We start from the raw sequence: 14,903 nt of genomic DNA on the forward strand, positions 1-14,903 counted from the left end.
CATGGTAAGTTAACAACACATTCAGCACACGCTTAATTCTCTAGTTGTATATTGTTTCTTGTGTACACACTTTGATGTACAGATCCCTACATTTAACCATTCTTTTTTTACATACAGTACATATTTAAATATTATGCCATTTTGTCTTTATATTTCGGATTTGAGAAAGAGGTGCAACACCTAGGTCATGAAGTGAAGTGAACCACTGCTACAGTATATATATGTTACAGTTAGTTTGAGAAACCAGTTAAATTGGGAAAGGAGCGCTTGTTTTTGTTCACCTGGATGTGGAATAAGTTCACCTGGATGTGGAAGAAGCCCATGCATTAGTCCCACGCTGGTGAATGCTAACCTGGTGAATGCTGCTATGCTTAAACCTAACCCTAACCTTAGTAAAACTATGCCTAACCCTAATCCTAACCTCAGTAAAACTATGCCTAAACCTAACCTTAGTAAAACTTTGCCTAACCATAACCTCAGTAAAACTATGCCTAAACCTAACCCTAATCCTAACCCTAACCTCAGTCAAATTATTCCTAGTTCCCCGAAGGAGGCAGCGCCTGCTCCACCCAAAAACGAGCGCTCCTGTTCTCAATCTAACTGAATCTCAAACTAACTGTGACATATATATATATACACACACATACACTAGCTGGTTGATCCCCTGCAGATACATGATATCTTGTGGGCGTCTTTCATTGGCTCATTTAGTGGCCCAGTGCTAGAGACCCCAGCACTGACTGAACACACAGCAACAGGCCAATGAGTCCGGGCAGGACCGCACCGGCATCGGACCGGTACACCACTCTGCCGTCCAGAGGCTGCGTAGGACGGAAGATGTCCGTCATCCGCTGGCCCGTCCAGAAACGACACTGCTGAGTCACAGCAACCAGCTGGAGAGGAGAGGAGAGGATGGAAGGAGAGAGGAGAGGATGGATGGAAGGGAGGAAGAGGGGAGGAGAGGATGGAAGTACGGAGTGAGAATGGCACAGTGAATGCACATACTGTAGTAAAAGGAGAGGAACTGAGTTGACAAGTTGTCCTTCATATACTCCATCCATCGTACTATGAAATAGCTTTCGTTGTGAGCTTGTAGATCACCTAGTTTATAAATCCATCTTTATGCGTCCGCACATGCAGCATTTCAGGTTCTATCATGGCAAAATCAGAGACTGGATGAGATACAACAAACAAAAGAAACACTACAAGACACAACTATCAAAAGGAACATGCAAGAAGATGACCCTTGTTGGAGATGTGGTGTAATGACAAATCTGTCACAAATACATTGAGGTAATGACCTTTTTGAACAAATGAACTTTTTTAAAGGTCCCACTAATGAACTTTTTTAAAGGTCCCACTTGAAACGTCTAAAGCAGTTTGCTGCTACATTTAATGATCAATCTATCGATTGTGTTCGTAATATGCTTTTAAGTTCCTATTTACTGGATGACAATGAAAGCACATGTTTCAATGTTTTAAGGAAAAAAATAAAAATACAAAGTGTTGTTGCCAATTATTTTGGGGCCCACTTGCAACATCCTCACAACCCACTTGTGGGCCCCCAGCCCACAAGATTGATACCCACTGGCTTCTAGAGGTAGCCTATAATAGATGGACAAAAGGAGAGATGATGCCACATGCAGTGAAAACATAGGAGGCCACCTTTGAACAAAACGGCAGCGTACGAACCTGTCTGCTGCTGATGGGTAGCATCTTGTGGAACACGGTCCAAGCGACCGCCTGCTCGCAGCCCGGGGTGGTCATGGAGCCCACGTAGCGGTAGTAACTGTGGAGGTCTTTGGCGTCCGGAATGATGTCACTGAGACGAAAGTTTGGGATGACGGTGGTACTGCCTGAGAAGCATGGTTGTTATCTAGTTAAAGCAGCACTATTATTTAATCAATAAAATGTAATTTTGTCCAATCTGTATGGTAGATTATGTTAATAGCAATATAACTTAAACTTTCAACAGGGAAACACCTTATGGGCTTTTCCCCCCACACACACCCATTGTAACTTCAAACTCCTTTTTAAGCATGATAGATTCATTAAAAACACCTATTATTTTACCCTCCTAATACGTGAGCAGGCTGTGTTTTTGGAGCGGTGAAAGCGCTCCCAATAGACAGGTATGTCCGTGGGCATGTGGGTGGGTGGCTGGCTGGGTGGCTGGGTGGCCGTGTCCGTAGCCTGGCAATACCTTGAGTGGCCACACACAACACACTAGTTAAAGGAGGGGCGCTGTTTTGTGCAGGCCAGGCACACTCACCACTCACTCACAGGCACAGTTTACTCACTCACTCACTCACTCACATAGGGTACAGCTGCTCAAATTCACCGCTCCACTTCGAACCGAGGTTTGATTTTTTCCATAACGTTTTTCATTTATTTGGGAAAATGGAAAAAATGAAATACAAAAAATAATTATTAAAAATAAATGAAAAAGGTTATCGAAAAAACACAGCCTGCTCACGTATTAGGGGGTAAACTGAGTCACCAGAAAAGATAATGGGTGTTTTTAATGAATCTATCATTGTTAAAATGAAGTTTGAAGTTACAATGGGTGTGTGTGGGGAGAGGCCCTGGGCCTGGAGGGCCTGGTAACATTTACATCAAATATCTAAATATTGAATCAAGCAAATTAAAAACTGTTCAGGGTGTTCATAAAAGCCTGATTAGACAATACAATTACCAAAAGTTTTTGGTAAGTGAAATATCCCTTTAATGTCATGTCATGTCTCAAACAAATTTTTACCTGACGATCAAGATTCAATTTATCCCCTATGGTAAAAATGTGGTAAAAAAATGCACTTGCTCAGGAAAAAATTAAAAGGCGAATTATTACAGTACTGTATATACTGTATATTTTGTTTTAAGTAAATCAGTATTCAAATGATGGCACTGTTCCATGCGTTTGTAGTGTGGTGTATGTTGAGTAAGTTTGTCTCTTACCATTGTTCTGAACCCGCCCCAGAGCAGCTATCACAGTGTTGAAATGAGGGTTATCCTCTGTTGTCTCCTATGAGGAAAGCATAGCAGACATTAGAGAAACAAACCACTGCAGAGCCTATAGACACACGTTATTATTATACCCATTCGCCATCTTTCAGTTTGTTATCATTAGCTGATTATGCTGATCGGGGAAAAGAACACAGCCTTTTAGACTTGGGGTAGAATCTTTATTAATAGGTAATTGATTTGTATTGTGGACATGCTCGTGTACATTTTCAAATTAAGACACTGCAGCAAAAAAAAGTTTGCCTGGCTCTTAACAGTCAACAGTGACAAATATATCAGTAGCGTTAGCAATAGAATATTATTCCTTAACCCAGGCCATTTAGACCTGGTGCTACTTACTGTAGGCCTATACGTTTGTATATCTTTGAAGCTGGGAGCCACCTCTGTGTCTCATTAGTCTTTGCCATACATATAGCAATATCATTATTTATTTTTACTTTTTTGTTTCAGAAACCTTAGGTTAGGTTTTAGTTTTTAGAATCGGCCTCAGGTCTAAATGTGTTAATTTACAAATCACATTTGAAACACATTTGAAACAAGATGGGAATGTGGTTTTCCATGTGTTTTGTTTTGCTGTTTAGATTAGATAAAAAAGAATGTCCATCTGGAGGGGTTTGGTCTCCCATTGTGAACACAATGCTGGCCCACCTCAAACAGAAAGGCCAGCAGCGCTATCCCAGCCATGTCATGTTCTGCTTCTCCCAGGGACCCGTAGGGCTCCTTAATATGGACAATGTGAAGCTGTGAGACAGAAGATAGATCACAAAAACGGGCACGAGACAATTAGAATGTAGTGAAGTACATTTCTACTTCTACACAATATGTATGCAATGATGCAAACAAATGATGTGATATCTGACTATTTCTGCAGTAATGATGGACATGTAAAGATGAACAAAGGAACTTTTGACCACTGTCACTGCTGAGCAACTGTAGTGAGCAAGATCCACTGAGTTGCGTACCACGCTCCTGCTGGTAAACATTGAAAATCATTAAGATATTACACTTCAAGAAGCATCCTTTGGTTATGTATTATTATTTTGAAAATAAACAAAGGCACATTTGTTTATCCTAAAGCTTTCATTTTCATTAGCGTTCAGATTAAAATGGAACACTGCATCTGAGCCTGTCTTGCAACTTCATTTTGGTGTGCTGCTTTTTCCACTTCTGTGGATCCTTGAGTTCAGCAGTGATGGGCAAGCTACTTGGAAAATATAGTGAGCTACACTACTAGTTACTCTTGATTAAATATAGCTCAACTACACTACAAGCTATCCCCAGAGAAATGTAGCAAGTTACACTACAACTACAGGACAAAAATAGCTCTTCTTTTTTCCACCAAACAAATGGGCATACAGGCATAAAATGCTCGCAAAAAAAATGTTTATTATAAAACAGACTGAAACTGGAAATCTTCTGTCTGGCTTTAAATAAAATGTATACCCCTCACTATTGGGGGGACACTATTGTAATGACTGTTCTATTAATTTATGTATTCATCCCGACCGTGATGGCCCAGCTACTTGGAAAATGTAGTAAGCTACATTATAGTTACTCTTGATTAAATATAGCTCAACTACACTACAAGCTATAGCATACCCAGAGAAATGTAGCTAGTTTCTGTTACCCTACTTAGAAATGTAGTTAAGCTACGTAGCTACTGCCCATCACTGGAGTTCAGTTATACCCAGAGCTAAGCACCCACTGCCCAAATCAGTGAGACGGGTCTGTCTGCAGACCAAAGATTAGGGGGCGGATTGTGGGGGGGATGCTATTGGATAGTATGAGAATGAATCAATCCGCCCCCTGGAATCTCAATCCACCCCCTATGACGTTGCACGGACGAGTCCAGCTGGACTTAGAAGAAAAAGTGGTCCCCAGGCCGGTTTTTGGGGCCTGGGGCCGGCCCTGGGGGTCCGCGGGGGTCCCTGGTGGTGGTCCCCGGGCGGCGGTGCTCGGAGGCCCGCCAGGGACCTCCGGGGACCCCCGCTGGTGGTCCCTGGAGGTCGCCAGGCCCGGTTTTCGGGGCCTGGCGTCGGCCCTGGGGGTCCGCGATGGCACCATCGTGTGCGGGGCGGCGAGCCGGTTCCAACGGTACCAGGCTCGAGCGCGAGGCCCAAAGGGCGGTAGAATAGGAGCCTAAAGCGTTTGGCGAGCTTGGGTATCCGCTATGGATTTTTTTTTTTTTCGGGCTCCAGGGGGTCCGTGGGTGGTCCCTCGGCCGAGGCCGAGGCCCCCAGGTCGGCCTCGAGCAGTGAGGGGCCGGCCCCTGGGCCCTGGAGCTCCGAGCTCCAGGCTCCCAGGCTCTCTCCCCCCTTCCTTCCTTTGTAAAACTCTCCTGAGCAAAGTGGGAACTTCCTCCATCACAGAGGTATAGAGGCCGGCTCTGGGTGGAAAGTGGCCGAGGAGGGAGCCCCGAGTCGGGCTAGAGGGTGTGGAGAGTCGGCCCTGGTGCTCTGGAGGTACCAGAGCCTGGGCAAATCTCCCCTGCCCCTGTCCTTTGAAAAATCCTCCCGCACAAAGTGAGCACACCCTCCATCACGGAGGTGAAGAGGGTGGTGCTGGGTGGAAAGTGGCCCAGATGGGTGTCTTAACTCGGGTTTGGGGTGGGGAGGGTGGTCCCTGGTTCTCTTGGGGGTCCGGGGACCCCCTGGGCTCATTTCTGCCCCGTCCGTGCAACGTCATAGGGGGTGGATTGAGATTCCAGGGGGCGGATTGATTCATTCTCATACTATCCAATAGCATCCCCCCCACAATCCGCCCCCTAATCTTTGGTCTGCAGACAGACCCACTTGAAATCAGTGGCAGCAATCAGAGGAAGCGCACCTGTTCTCTTCTCCTTACATTTTCATTATTGCGCATTTAGTTTATGCTTTAAAACGTTTTAGAAAAATATCCAAAAATATGAAGTCAATCAAAATCTATGATTGATTTGCCATATGATTTCCTGGCCCCTCTGACCTACCTCCATGGGGAACCTTTCCCCATCTATAGTGTGCTCCGAGCCGGGCCTCCCATCGCTGCCCCAGTGGAAGTGGAACTGCAGGGCTTGGTAGTGACCCGGGAGGGCCCCCCCTGTCAGACGGATGGACGTGGGCAGGTCAAAGTGGGCTGGAGGAAACATGACAAAGGCATCTTCATCACATGCTATGCTATACAGCAGGGGTCTTCAACGTTTTCAGGCCAAGGACCCCTTAGTTGAGAGAGAGATGAAGCAGGGACCCCCAGATTCCATATAGTTTCATCGTTTGACAGCACAATTATCAGTGTATTTCAGATTCATGTCAATTTGTTTTATCAGATATGCAACCACTTGAACCGCCAATACTTAATAAACTTGACCTTAGACTTAGTCTGCTCTTTTCCCCCTCTACACCAAAGCTCTTTGCCAAAAATAGCCGATCTACAAGCTCTCAACGCCTCGCAGCGCGAGGCGTTGTGAGCTTGTAGATCTGCTATTTTAGGCTAAAGTTCTCTGAATATGGACGCTAGGGTTCAAGTGGTTAATATAAAACAGGAGAAAAAAAATTATATCACACAAAGATTTGGAGGACCCCCTGTAGTAACTCTGGGGACCCCCTAGGGGTCCCGGACCCCCTGTTGAAGACCCCTGCTATACAGTAAGCTCAGTATGGCAACAAGGAATAATAATGTATTTAGACCTGGAACGCATTATTACACAATATTTCTTTAAACATTATTTTATGCTTTAAATATTGAAAAATAGCAGATATACAAGCTCACAGTGCTGCACTCGGTGCCGCGCTGCGAGCTTGTAGATCTGCTATTTTCTTTTATCGTGAAAATCTGTGCAAGTCTGAATATTTTGACCCGATTCTATAAATGTCCTAAATCCTTCTGATGTTTTTGAAAAACGTATGTTTCTACAGTATGTCAGTTAAGAGTTCTCAAATTCTGCCCGAGCCCGACCATATCCGAACCCGACCCGACATTTAGGGTAGGGTAGGGCCTAAAATGTATGCTAACTAGTCAGGCCGGGTAGGGCCTCAATATATATTTTTTTATTATTTTATTACTATTACTCTGTGATAGAGTAATGAGAACCCGACCATACCCTAACCCGACCATACCCAAACCCGACCCGACATTTAGGGTAGGGTAGGGCCTAACATGTATGCTAACTAGTCAGGCCGGGTAGGGCCTCGGGCCGACCCAAGGGCCGGGCCTTAATTTTCAGGCCCGTTGAGAACTCTGATGTCAGTGGTTCTCAAACTTTTTAATGTCAAGGACCCCCAAAATTACATGTATTTGTCCGCGGACCCCCATCTAAAAATATGTTGTTCCAGCGACCCCCAGAAGCAAATATTTGAGTTACTCAAATGTTCGCTTTTAAAAAGAAAGATGTATTCAAAGATTTGCAAAGAATTTCAAGATCTTTCAAAAATAGCAGATCTACAAGCTTGCAGTGCGGCACTCGTGCCATGCTGCGAGCTTGTATGCCATCTACTATTTTACAATAGCTAAAGTATAATAATTCCAGGTCTTTATTTAAAGTTCAGAGAAAGGGATCAAAAGCGTTATAGTTCTCGGTTTACCAGAGTGTCCCATGTTCTCCACTGTGATGTTGAGTATGTCGTTGTGGCCGGTGAACTCTAGGGGCGGCAAGGCGCTGTTTGGGTGCACCTGGCTGGTGACGATGTTGATCGGTGACTGGCGTAACCCGCCACAGCTGGGGAACTGGACTGCCCAGTGCTTGGGGTCTAGAGGAAGGGAAGAGGGGATGTACCTTGTGTGATTCTGACTCTGCCACGGTGAGGGCAAAGGCAGTGGACAATAACCATTCCTTTTTTATTCTATTCTATTGTAAGAAAACTAGACCAGGTCAACCTGGTTGTGCCAGACCCCCTGTCTGTCATCATCATTTATGACATCATGCCTTTTGTAGGCATGTCATCATCATGTCATCATCATATATACCCTTTATATAGAAAACCCGGACAGACCGACATTTGCTTATGTAGGCCTACCCATTTCATGGGTCTGGCAAGAAGGATGCTGTTGGTCATAAACCTATAGTAAGAACATCAGAGAGGCTTATTGTCGTCATCAGGCAGAGTTTAGGAGTCTATCCCCGTTTCACAATGCGCTAGACCTTTAATCGATGAGGTGGAACACCTACGATCAGCTCCCAGTACTTACAACACAACTTAAAGGACCAGGTCATATGATGCAAAATGCATCATATGACCAGTTGTAGCATGCTGAAATACTAAAATATCTAAAAACACAGATTGAACACAAATCAGTGTCCGGGATTGAACTCATGACCTTGCGGTTGAAGGGTGAGTGCCCTACAGACTGAGCGGCCCGCAAAGCGATTGTGAGTGTGCAGCATATAGCATTGCCCAGAGAGGGATCTATGGTATCAAATCAAAAGAAAAAGGTCCCGCACACTGTCTGGAACTGGCAAAAAGCATGGTCTTTATTAAATCAACGTTTTGGTCGTTAGCCTTCATCATATTTGCTATAATGGATCTCTTTCTGAACATTCTGACCCCCCTGGTTATCCTATATGCACCTGAATTCAGTATGTAAAGGTAAATAAGACACTTTCCTCTCCCATCAGGACCAGAGTTGGTGCTCCCCAAGGTTGCATTAGCTCACCAGTACTGTTTACTCTTTACACATCAGACTGTAACACCTGCGAGTCCAACGAGTTTCTTCTGAAATACTCAGATGATTCTACGTTAATATCTCTGATGACTGACAGTGATGACCCGAAACAGTACCAGTGTTGCGTTGATCGGCTTGTTGAATGGTGTGACAAAAACAATCTGATTATCAACACCAAGAAAACGGAGGAAATTATATTTGGCCCTGCCCCCGGTGACCGGTGACAATCCATGGTTCAGCTATTGAGCAAGTTCCATCTTATAAATATCTGGGTGTGATGATAGACGCAACCTTATCTTGGTCCTCTCATATTGACTACATCTGTAAGAGGATACAGCAGCGCATGTATTCCCTGTGCCGACTTAGATCTTTCGGTGCTAGCAGTCAGATCTTATCTCTCTTCTATACATCTGTGGTTCAAACTGTGATGTTGTACTGTAGCACGGCCTGGTATAACAGCCTATCTTTAGTGTATAAGAACAAACTGTATAGCCAAATTAAGATCTGTGCTAAGATTATTGGTAGGCCGGTGGAGGTCGTGTTACATTCCTTTAAAGATGCCCAGGCCCCAGACCAAGAGTATGCTTAGACTGGCAAAGAGTATCTCCTCTGACCCCTTGCATGTTTTAAATGAGGAATATCAACTATTGCCCTCCATGAGGCGGTTCAGAGTCCCAAAGTATAAGAAGAACAGACTAAAGAACTCTTTTGTACATCAGTCTGTTCTGCTTCTGAACCAGAATCGTTGAACCACTGGACATGTTCTTTTTTTGTTCCTTGTTTGTCTCTGTGATGTCTTTCGTTTCGTATTGTATTTTATCTGTCTTGTCTGTACCTTGAACGGTGATGTCATGTGACGCAAAAAGAATTTCAGTGCAAGCTGACAATAAAGTTGTATCGTATCGTATCGTCACTAACCTTTGAGGTGTGCATCGGCCTTCTTGATATACAGTACTGTACTTACCCTAACCCACAGCCAAAAATAGGGACTCCAGGTTGAAAGTGGTTACAGTAAGTCTGTCATTGTTTTTTATAAATATTTAACCAAAAGTATTAACACGATCTTGTGACTCAATGATAAATGCATTGGATCCATGAGGAACACAGATTATTCTTCCCCATTTCCTGTAAAGTACAGGTTTTGGTGGGTGTGTGATGCCTCTTCTTACCTCTGCATTTGTCGTCACAGGAGTACTGGTCCTGGTAACACCACTGGCCTGGGAGGAACCAACATAACAGCACTGGGGTCAGCAAGACTAGCCTGGTTGCTCATACTAATTCCTCACTGCATGTCACCACTACCAACAGGGGGTGGTGTTGTGCAGTCTGGTTTATTAACCAGGCTACAGCAAGACAGGACGTGCACAGTGCACACACACACACACACACACACACACACACACACACACACACACACACACACACACACACACACACACACACACACACACACACACCCCAACGCATGCGCACAAATAGGTAGACGCGTGCACGCGAATCCACATGCATTCACTCACTCACACACACACCCACTTTCAAAATGACACATTGTGCTCTTTAGAACAGCTCCACCTTGAACCAAACTAGCCTGGTCTGTGAGGTTATTAACGTAATTATTCACGCTCTGTTTCCCCTCAAGTCTGCACGCTGATCATCCGACCTACAAACACATATATTGTATGTGCGCGCACGTGCACACACATACACTGGATAATTATTAAGTGTCACATTACAAACCCTGGTCTAAGATGGCCTTTGCAGTTTTATTGTCTGGTGGAGGGTGGCGGCAGACGTACTACGTCCTCCCAAGTGGGGGCTCCTCACCAGCTGGTTAGCCAGTTTAGGGTACAACAGAATCAAGTGGCGGAGCCTATTGGTCCATAGGTCAGGAGCCTATCTCCAGTGTCTGTAGTGTGAGGCAGCTTGATGTACGTCCCGTGGACATGGCGCTAGTATATCGCGAGTACTTACCCCCAATCCAACCCTTGATACCGAGGGCCAAGCCGGGAGACATTGGGTCCCATTTTTTTTTCCATTTTTTGAGCGGTGGTCACACCGTCTCCTATACGGGGCCGTGTGTGTGGGTGTGCGTGTATGTCTGTATGTAGCCTGAGTCTGTATGTAGCCTGTAATACCTTTTCTGACCACACATGTTAAGGGAGGGGCGCTGTTGTTCAGGCCAGGCACACTCACACTCACACACACATGCACGCACGCATGGACGCACGTGCAGCCTCCACGACCACCGCTCAGTTCACACGGGTGTGATTTTTTAAGACACTACTGTATAACCATAAGGACACTGAGCTGGTGAACAGCCGTGGCAACACAAACCTTAGTCAGGAGGGTTAATTGACATAACAACTAGATTGTGAGAAGGGTTAAAGGGTTAAACTAATTTGGCTCCTCTAAAGTTTATCAAAACAAAAGTAAAATCACACCCGTGTGAACTGAGCGGTGGTTTACCCACCAACCCCCCCCCCCCCCCCTCCCCTGTGTGTGTGTGTGTGTGTGTGTGTGTGTGTGTGTGTGTGTGTGTGTGTGTGTGTGTGTGTGTGTGTGTGTGTGTGTGTGTGTGTGTGTGTGTGTGTTGATGCACAGGCCAGGCTAGACTCAACAGCACCTCTCTGGTCACCCAGGGTACTGAGGCTACATACACCAGAGGCTACAGACACACAGACACACACACACACACGCACGGATACACACACGGCCACGCTATGGAGACGGTGTGACCACCGCTCAAAAACTGGGGAGCTGAGTGTTGCTGGAGCAGTTTATTAACCAGAGACTTAATGAGTAAAGTCAGTATGAATGAGATGCAAATTGGTCAAGAAACAAATAATGCACACAAAGTTAAAAACACAGAAACAAGCGCATGCACGCGAGCAACTCACTCACTCTCTCTCCCTCTCTCTCTCTCTCACGCACACACGCACGCACACACACACGCACACACAAACAGATGACCTCTCCCCATGCATAACCATCCCGTTGGATGCTAAGACACTGCTGAGATGGACACATTCAGCGTGGAGGCCAAAGGGAAGGTTAAGTCATCATGGGACTCTTAACTGCCAATGAGTAACATGAACCAACCTCATGAAGCCCTCAGGCAACCTGACACATTATAGACCCTCTGAAATGTCTCAAAGGTGAATTGTCATCGAAAGTGATCATTCAAATTCTTTGCGTTTAGCTGTCAGAAGCCACAAGTCATAGTAGGTTAACCCATTTAGGCCTACAATTATTGAAATATTCAAAGACTTGCACACATTTTCACGATTTTTCAAAAATAGCAGATCTACAAGCTCGCAGCGCGGCACTCGGTGCCGCGCTGTGAGCTTGTATATCTGCTATTTTTCAATAGTTAAAGCATAAAATAATGGTTAAAGTGGTTCAAATCTAACGCGACTCGGGCGCGTTCCAGGTATTTGAGAGTTAAGCATTTGTTGCTGTCATGTTCCTATGATGTGTTCAGTTTAGCGTTCCCTTTTTTCATTATTATTTTAAAAACAGAGCTTTTAGATCTGCTATTTTCACTACTTTATGTGCGACACTCTTGTATGATGAAATGTAGGGCATTCATTAATGGGGAAAAAGGACATTTTGAAATTATGGATAAGGTTTCTGCCTGACAGCAACAATATATACAGAAACAAGCGCATGCCCGCGAGCAACTCACTCACACACACACACACACACACACACACACACACACACACACACACACACGCAATTTATTTATTTTGTCCTTTGATCAAGGACCCTGTCAATACATCTCATGACCCATGCTTGGGTCCCAGTCCGCTGGTTTAGAAACACTGCGCTAATCTCCAGCTATGGACAGGTGCGGCGGGTCAAGTCAAAGCATTGAATGCGTTCTTGTCATATTGTATTGTTGAGAGATACTCAGATACCAGACTCTGTGGTGGGAATAAACTGTCTTAAAGAGGGCCATTTATCCAAAAAAACAAGAACAGAGATTAAGAACACAACCACCAACAATGGTTCTCTTTGAGAAGGGGACAATGTTTTTGTGCTGGGAGAGAACAATGCACAAGTAGAGGCATCATCTCGGCCTGTGCACCTGCCCTGGACTGAGCAGTGTACCCATAGGAAAGTGTCAAAGACAAAGACGTCCAAACCTGTGAGATTTTATCCACAGGAGACTATAGTATCCTGAGAGCTCTATTTTGATTGTCTTAAGTACCAGCTCTTATGCCTTAACTTAAAGGCCTGTCCATACTGTCTCCGAGCACCAAACCTTTCGTCGGAAAGGTCTGGTTCAACTACAAAATGACGTCACTTGCATCTTCTGAAAAGCATTACCCCGAGTTTGGAAAGTTGCACAACGGAAAGTCGGAACTCTCTGACAAAAAATTCGGTGATCGGAGACAGTATGGACATGCAGGCCTTTAAATTAAGTCATAAGAGCTGGTAGACAATTAAAACACAGCCCTGAATGTTAATATAACTCTGAGAGTGTACAAACTCAAATCCATTTGATTATCTTTTGAACTCTCGCGCAGAGTTGGTTAATTTACACTGAGAATTCGACTGTGTAGCTGTAACTACAGTACCAGGATCAAACCTCACACCTCGACCTAACCATAATAAGTCACCAGACTTCACCGTCAGAAAGACTGAGAAGTTCTAACAATACCGCAGAGCAGTTTTGTCATCAGTTTCTAAACTGTCTGTCTGTCCGTCCGTCCAAAAAAGTCACAATCAAAAGGACATAATCAAGGCACCCTGGTGGCTCACATGCCACATACAATGCTTGCTGCGGGCCTTCCTGCAACTGGCCCAGGTTCAAGTGTGTGTGTGTGTGTGTGTGTGCGCGTGTGTGTGTGTGTGTGTGTGTGTGTGTGTGTGTGTGTGTGTGTGTGTGTGTGTGTGTGAGTGTGTGAGTGTGCGCGTGAGTGCACTTGTAGTAGCAGTAGTGCTAGTAGTTAGTAGCAGTGGTATTTAGCAGTGATGTTAGTTATTAATAGTGGTATTATTTATGTTGCCTTCGGAAAGAAACCTTGTATCTCCATGTTTAAACTTTTTTCTTTTTGTAAATTAATGCCCTTCTTCATCATACAAGAGTGTCTCACAAAAGTAGTGAAAATAGCAGATTTACAAGCGCAGAATATTTTCACTATTTGAATATTTATTTAAAAAAAATAATAATAAAAAGGAACGGTTTTGGAGATTATGAGGTTTTCACCCAACAACTAGGACAGTAGCAATAGTTAGTAGCAGTTAGTAGTTGTGTTATTTAGTGGCAGTTGTGTTATTTAGTAGCAGTGTTATTATTTAGCAGTAGTTGTATTATCTAGTAGCAGTTGTGATAGTTAGTAGCAGTGGTGTTATTTACTGGCAGTTGATAGTAGCAGTATTTATTTTACCCCCGACTTTGTGCTTTGTGGTTTTCTAAATACAGTAGCTAAACATAACTAGAACGATCCCACCACATTAACCACCCTTACATTGCACTTATCAGAACGTCAGAGTGAGACTATTACTACATTAGTAACGTTAACTGTCTAATAGTGTCCATATCTTACCTGTGCCTTGGTGGAGGACAGAAAGCAGAGTCAGGTAGAGAGAGAAGCCCATTGTTCAAGCACACACCAAGAACACCAGCGTCTCCACGTACAACCTCACATACTGGACACAAACACCTGAGTGAGGGCAGAGCCAGCTGCACACAGGCTGAGTGTCTGTGCATGTGATAGAGTTAGTGGGGGGGAGTCTATAGCCATATGTATTCACAAATTCAGCAACACAATAGCATTCGATCAACACTTTAATTTAATACGTTTAATAAATATTAACATTTGTTTTAAATGTGAATTTCTGATGTTAAAGGAGTAGTTCACCCCAAAAAATGACTTATTTTCTATCAACCAGTAAGACGCCTATGGGCGACAAGCAGTTGGCCATGTCTTGGCCATCTGGCCAATGATGTATATCGTTACCCATATATGGAGACCCCTGGTACCCATATATGGAGATCCAAGTACTGTATATGGAGATGTGCTGTGAGACCCCAAACATGCAGTCCTATGACGTCTATGACATCTGACACTAGTAAGACGCCTCAGGGCTGTTACTTGAATAAGACAACTTTGTTGGTTCACAAGATATATTTATTGTCGTCTCTCTCTCGTTCCAACCTGCACGTACACACAACAGTTTCAACTGAGTCGCACACCCTTCCGGCTCACCGGTTCACACCTTCACAATACATGTCTCCT

The 14,903-nt window shown here is 44.4% G+C and overlaps 1 protein-coding gene across 1 annotated transcript; it reads right to left on the reverse strand.

Moving 5' to 3' along the window:
- Positions 1–707: 707 nt before the first annotated feature.
- On the reverse strand, positions 708–14,262 carry ca4c (carbonic anhydrase IV c; the record flags this gene model as incomplete). Its single annotated transcript, XM_080748740.1, has 8 exons — positions 708–893; positions 1,693–1,856; positions 2,956–3,022; positions 3,670–3,762; positions 5,987–6,132; positions 7,578–7,742; positions 9,825–9,872; positions 14,211–14,262. 8 exons carry the CDS (start codon positions 14,260–14,262, stop codon positions 708–710), a joined length of 921 nt encoding a protein of 306 aa, XP_080604866.1.
- Positions 14,263–14,903: the final 641 nt, after the last annotated feature.

This window comes from Nannobrachium achirus (genome assembly GCF_963921795.1).
Source record: "Nannobrachium achirus genome assembly, chromosome: 19".
In the NCBI taxonomy this organism is placed as follows: Eukaryota; Metazoa; Chordata; class Actinopteri; order Myctophiformes; family Myctophidae; genus Nannobrachium; species Nannobrachium achirus.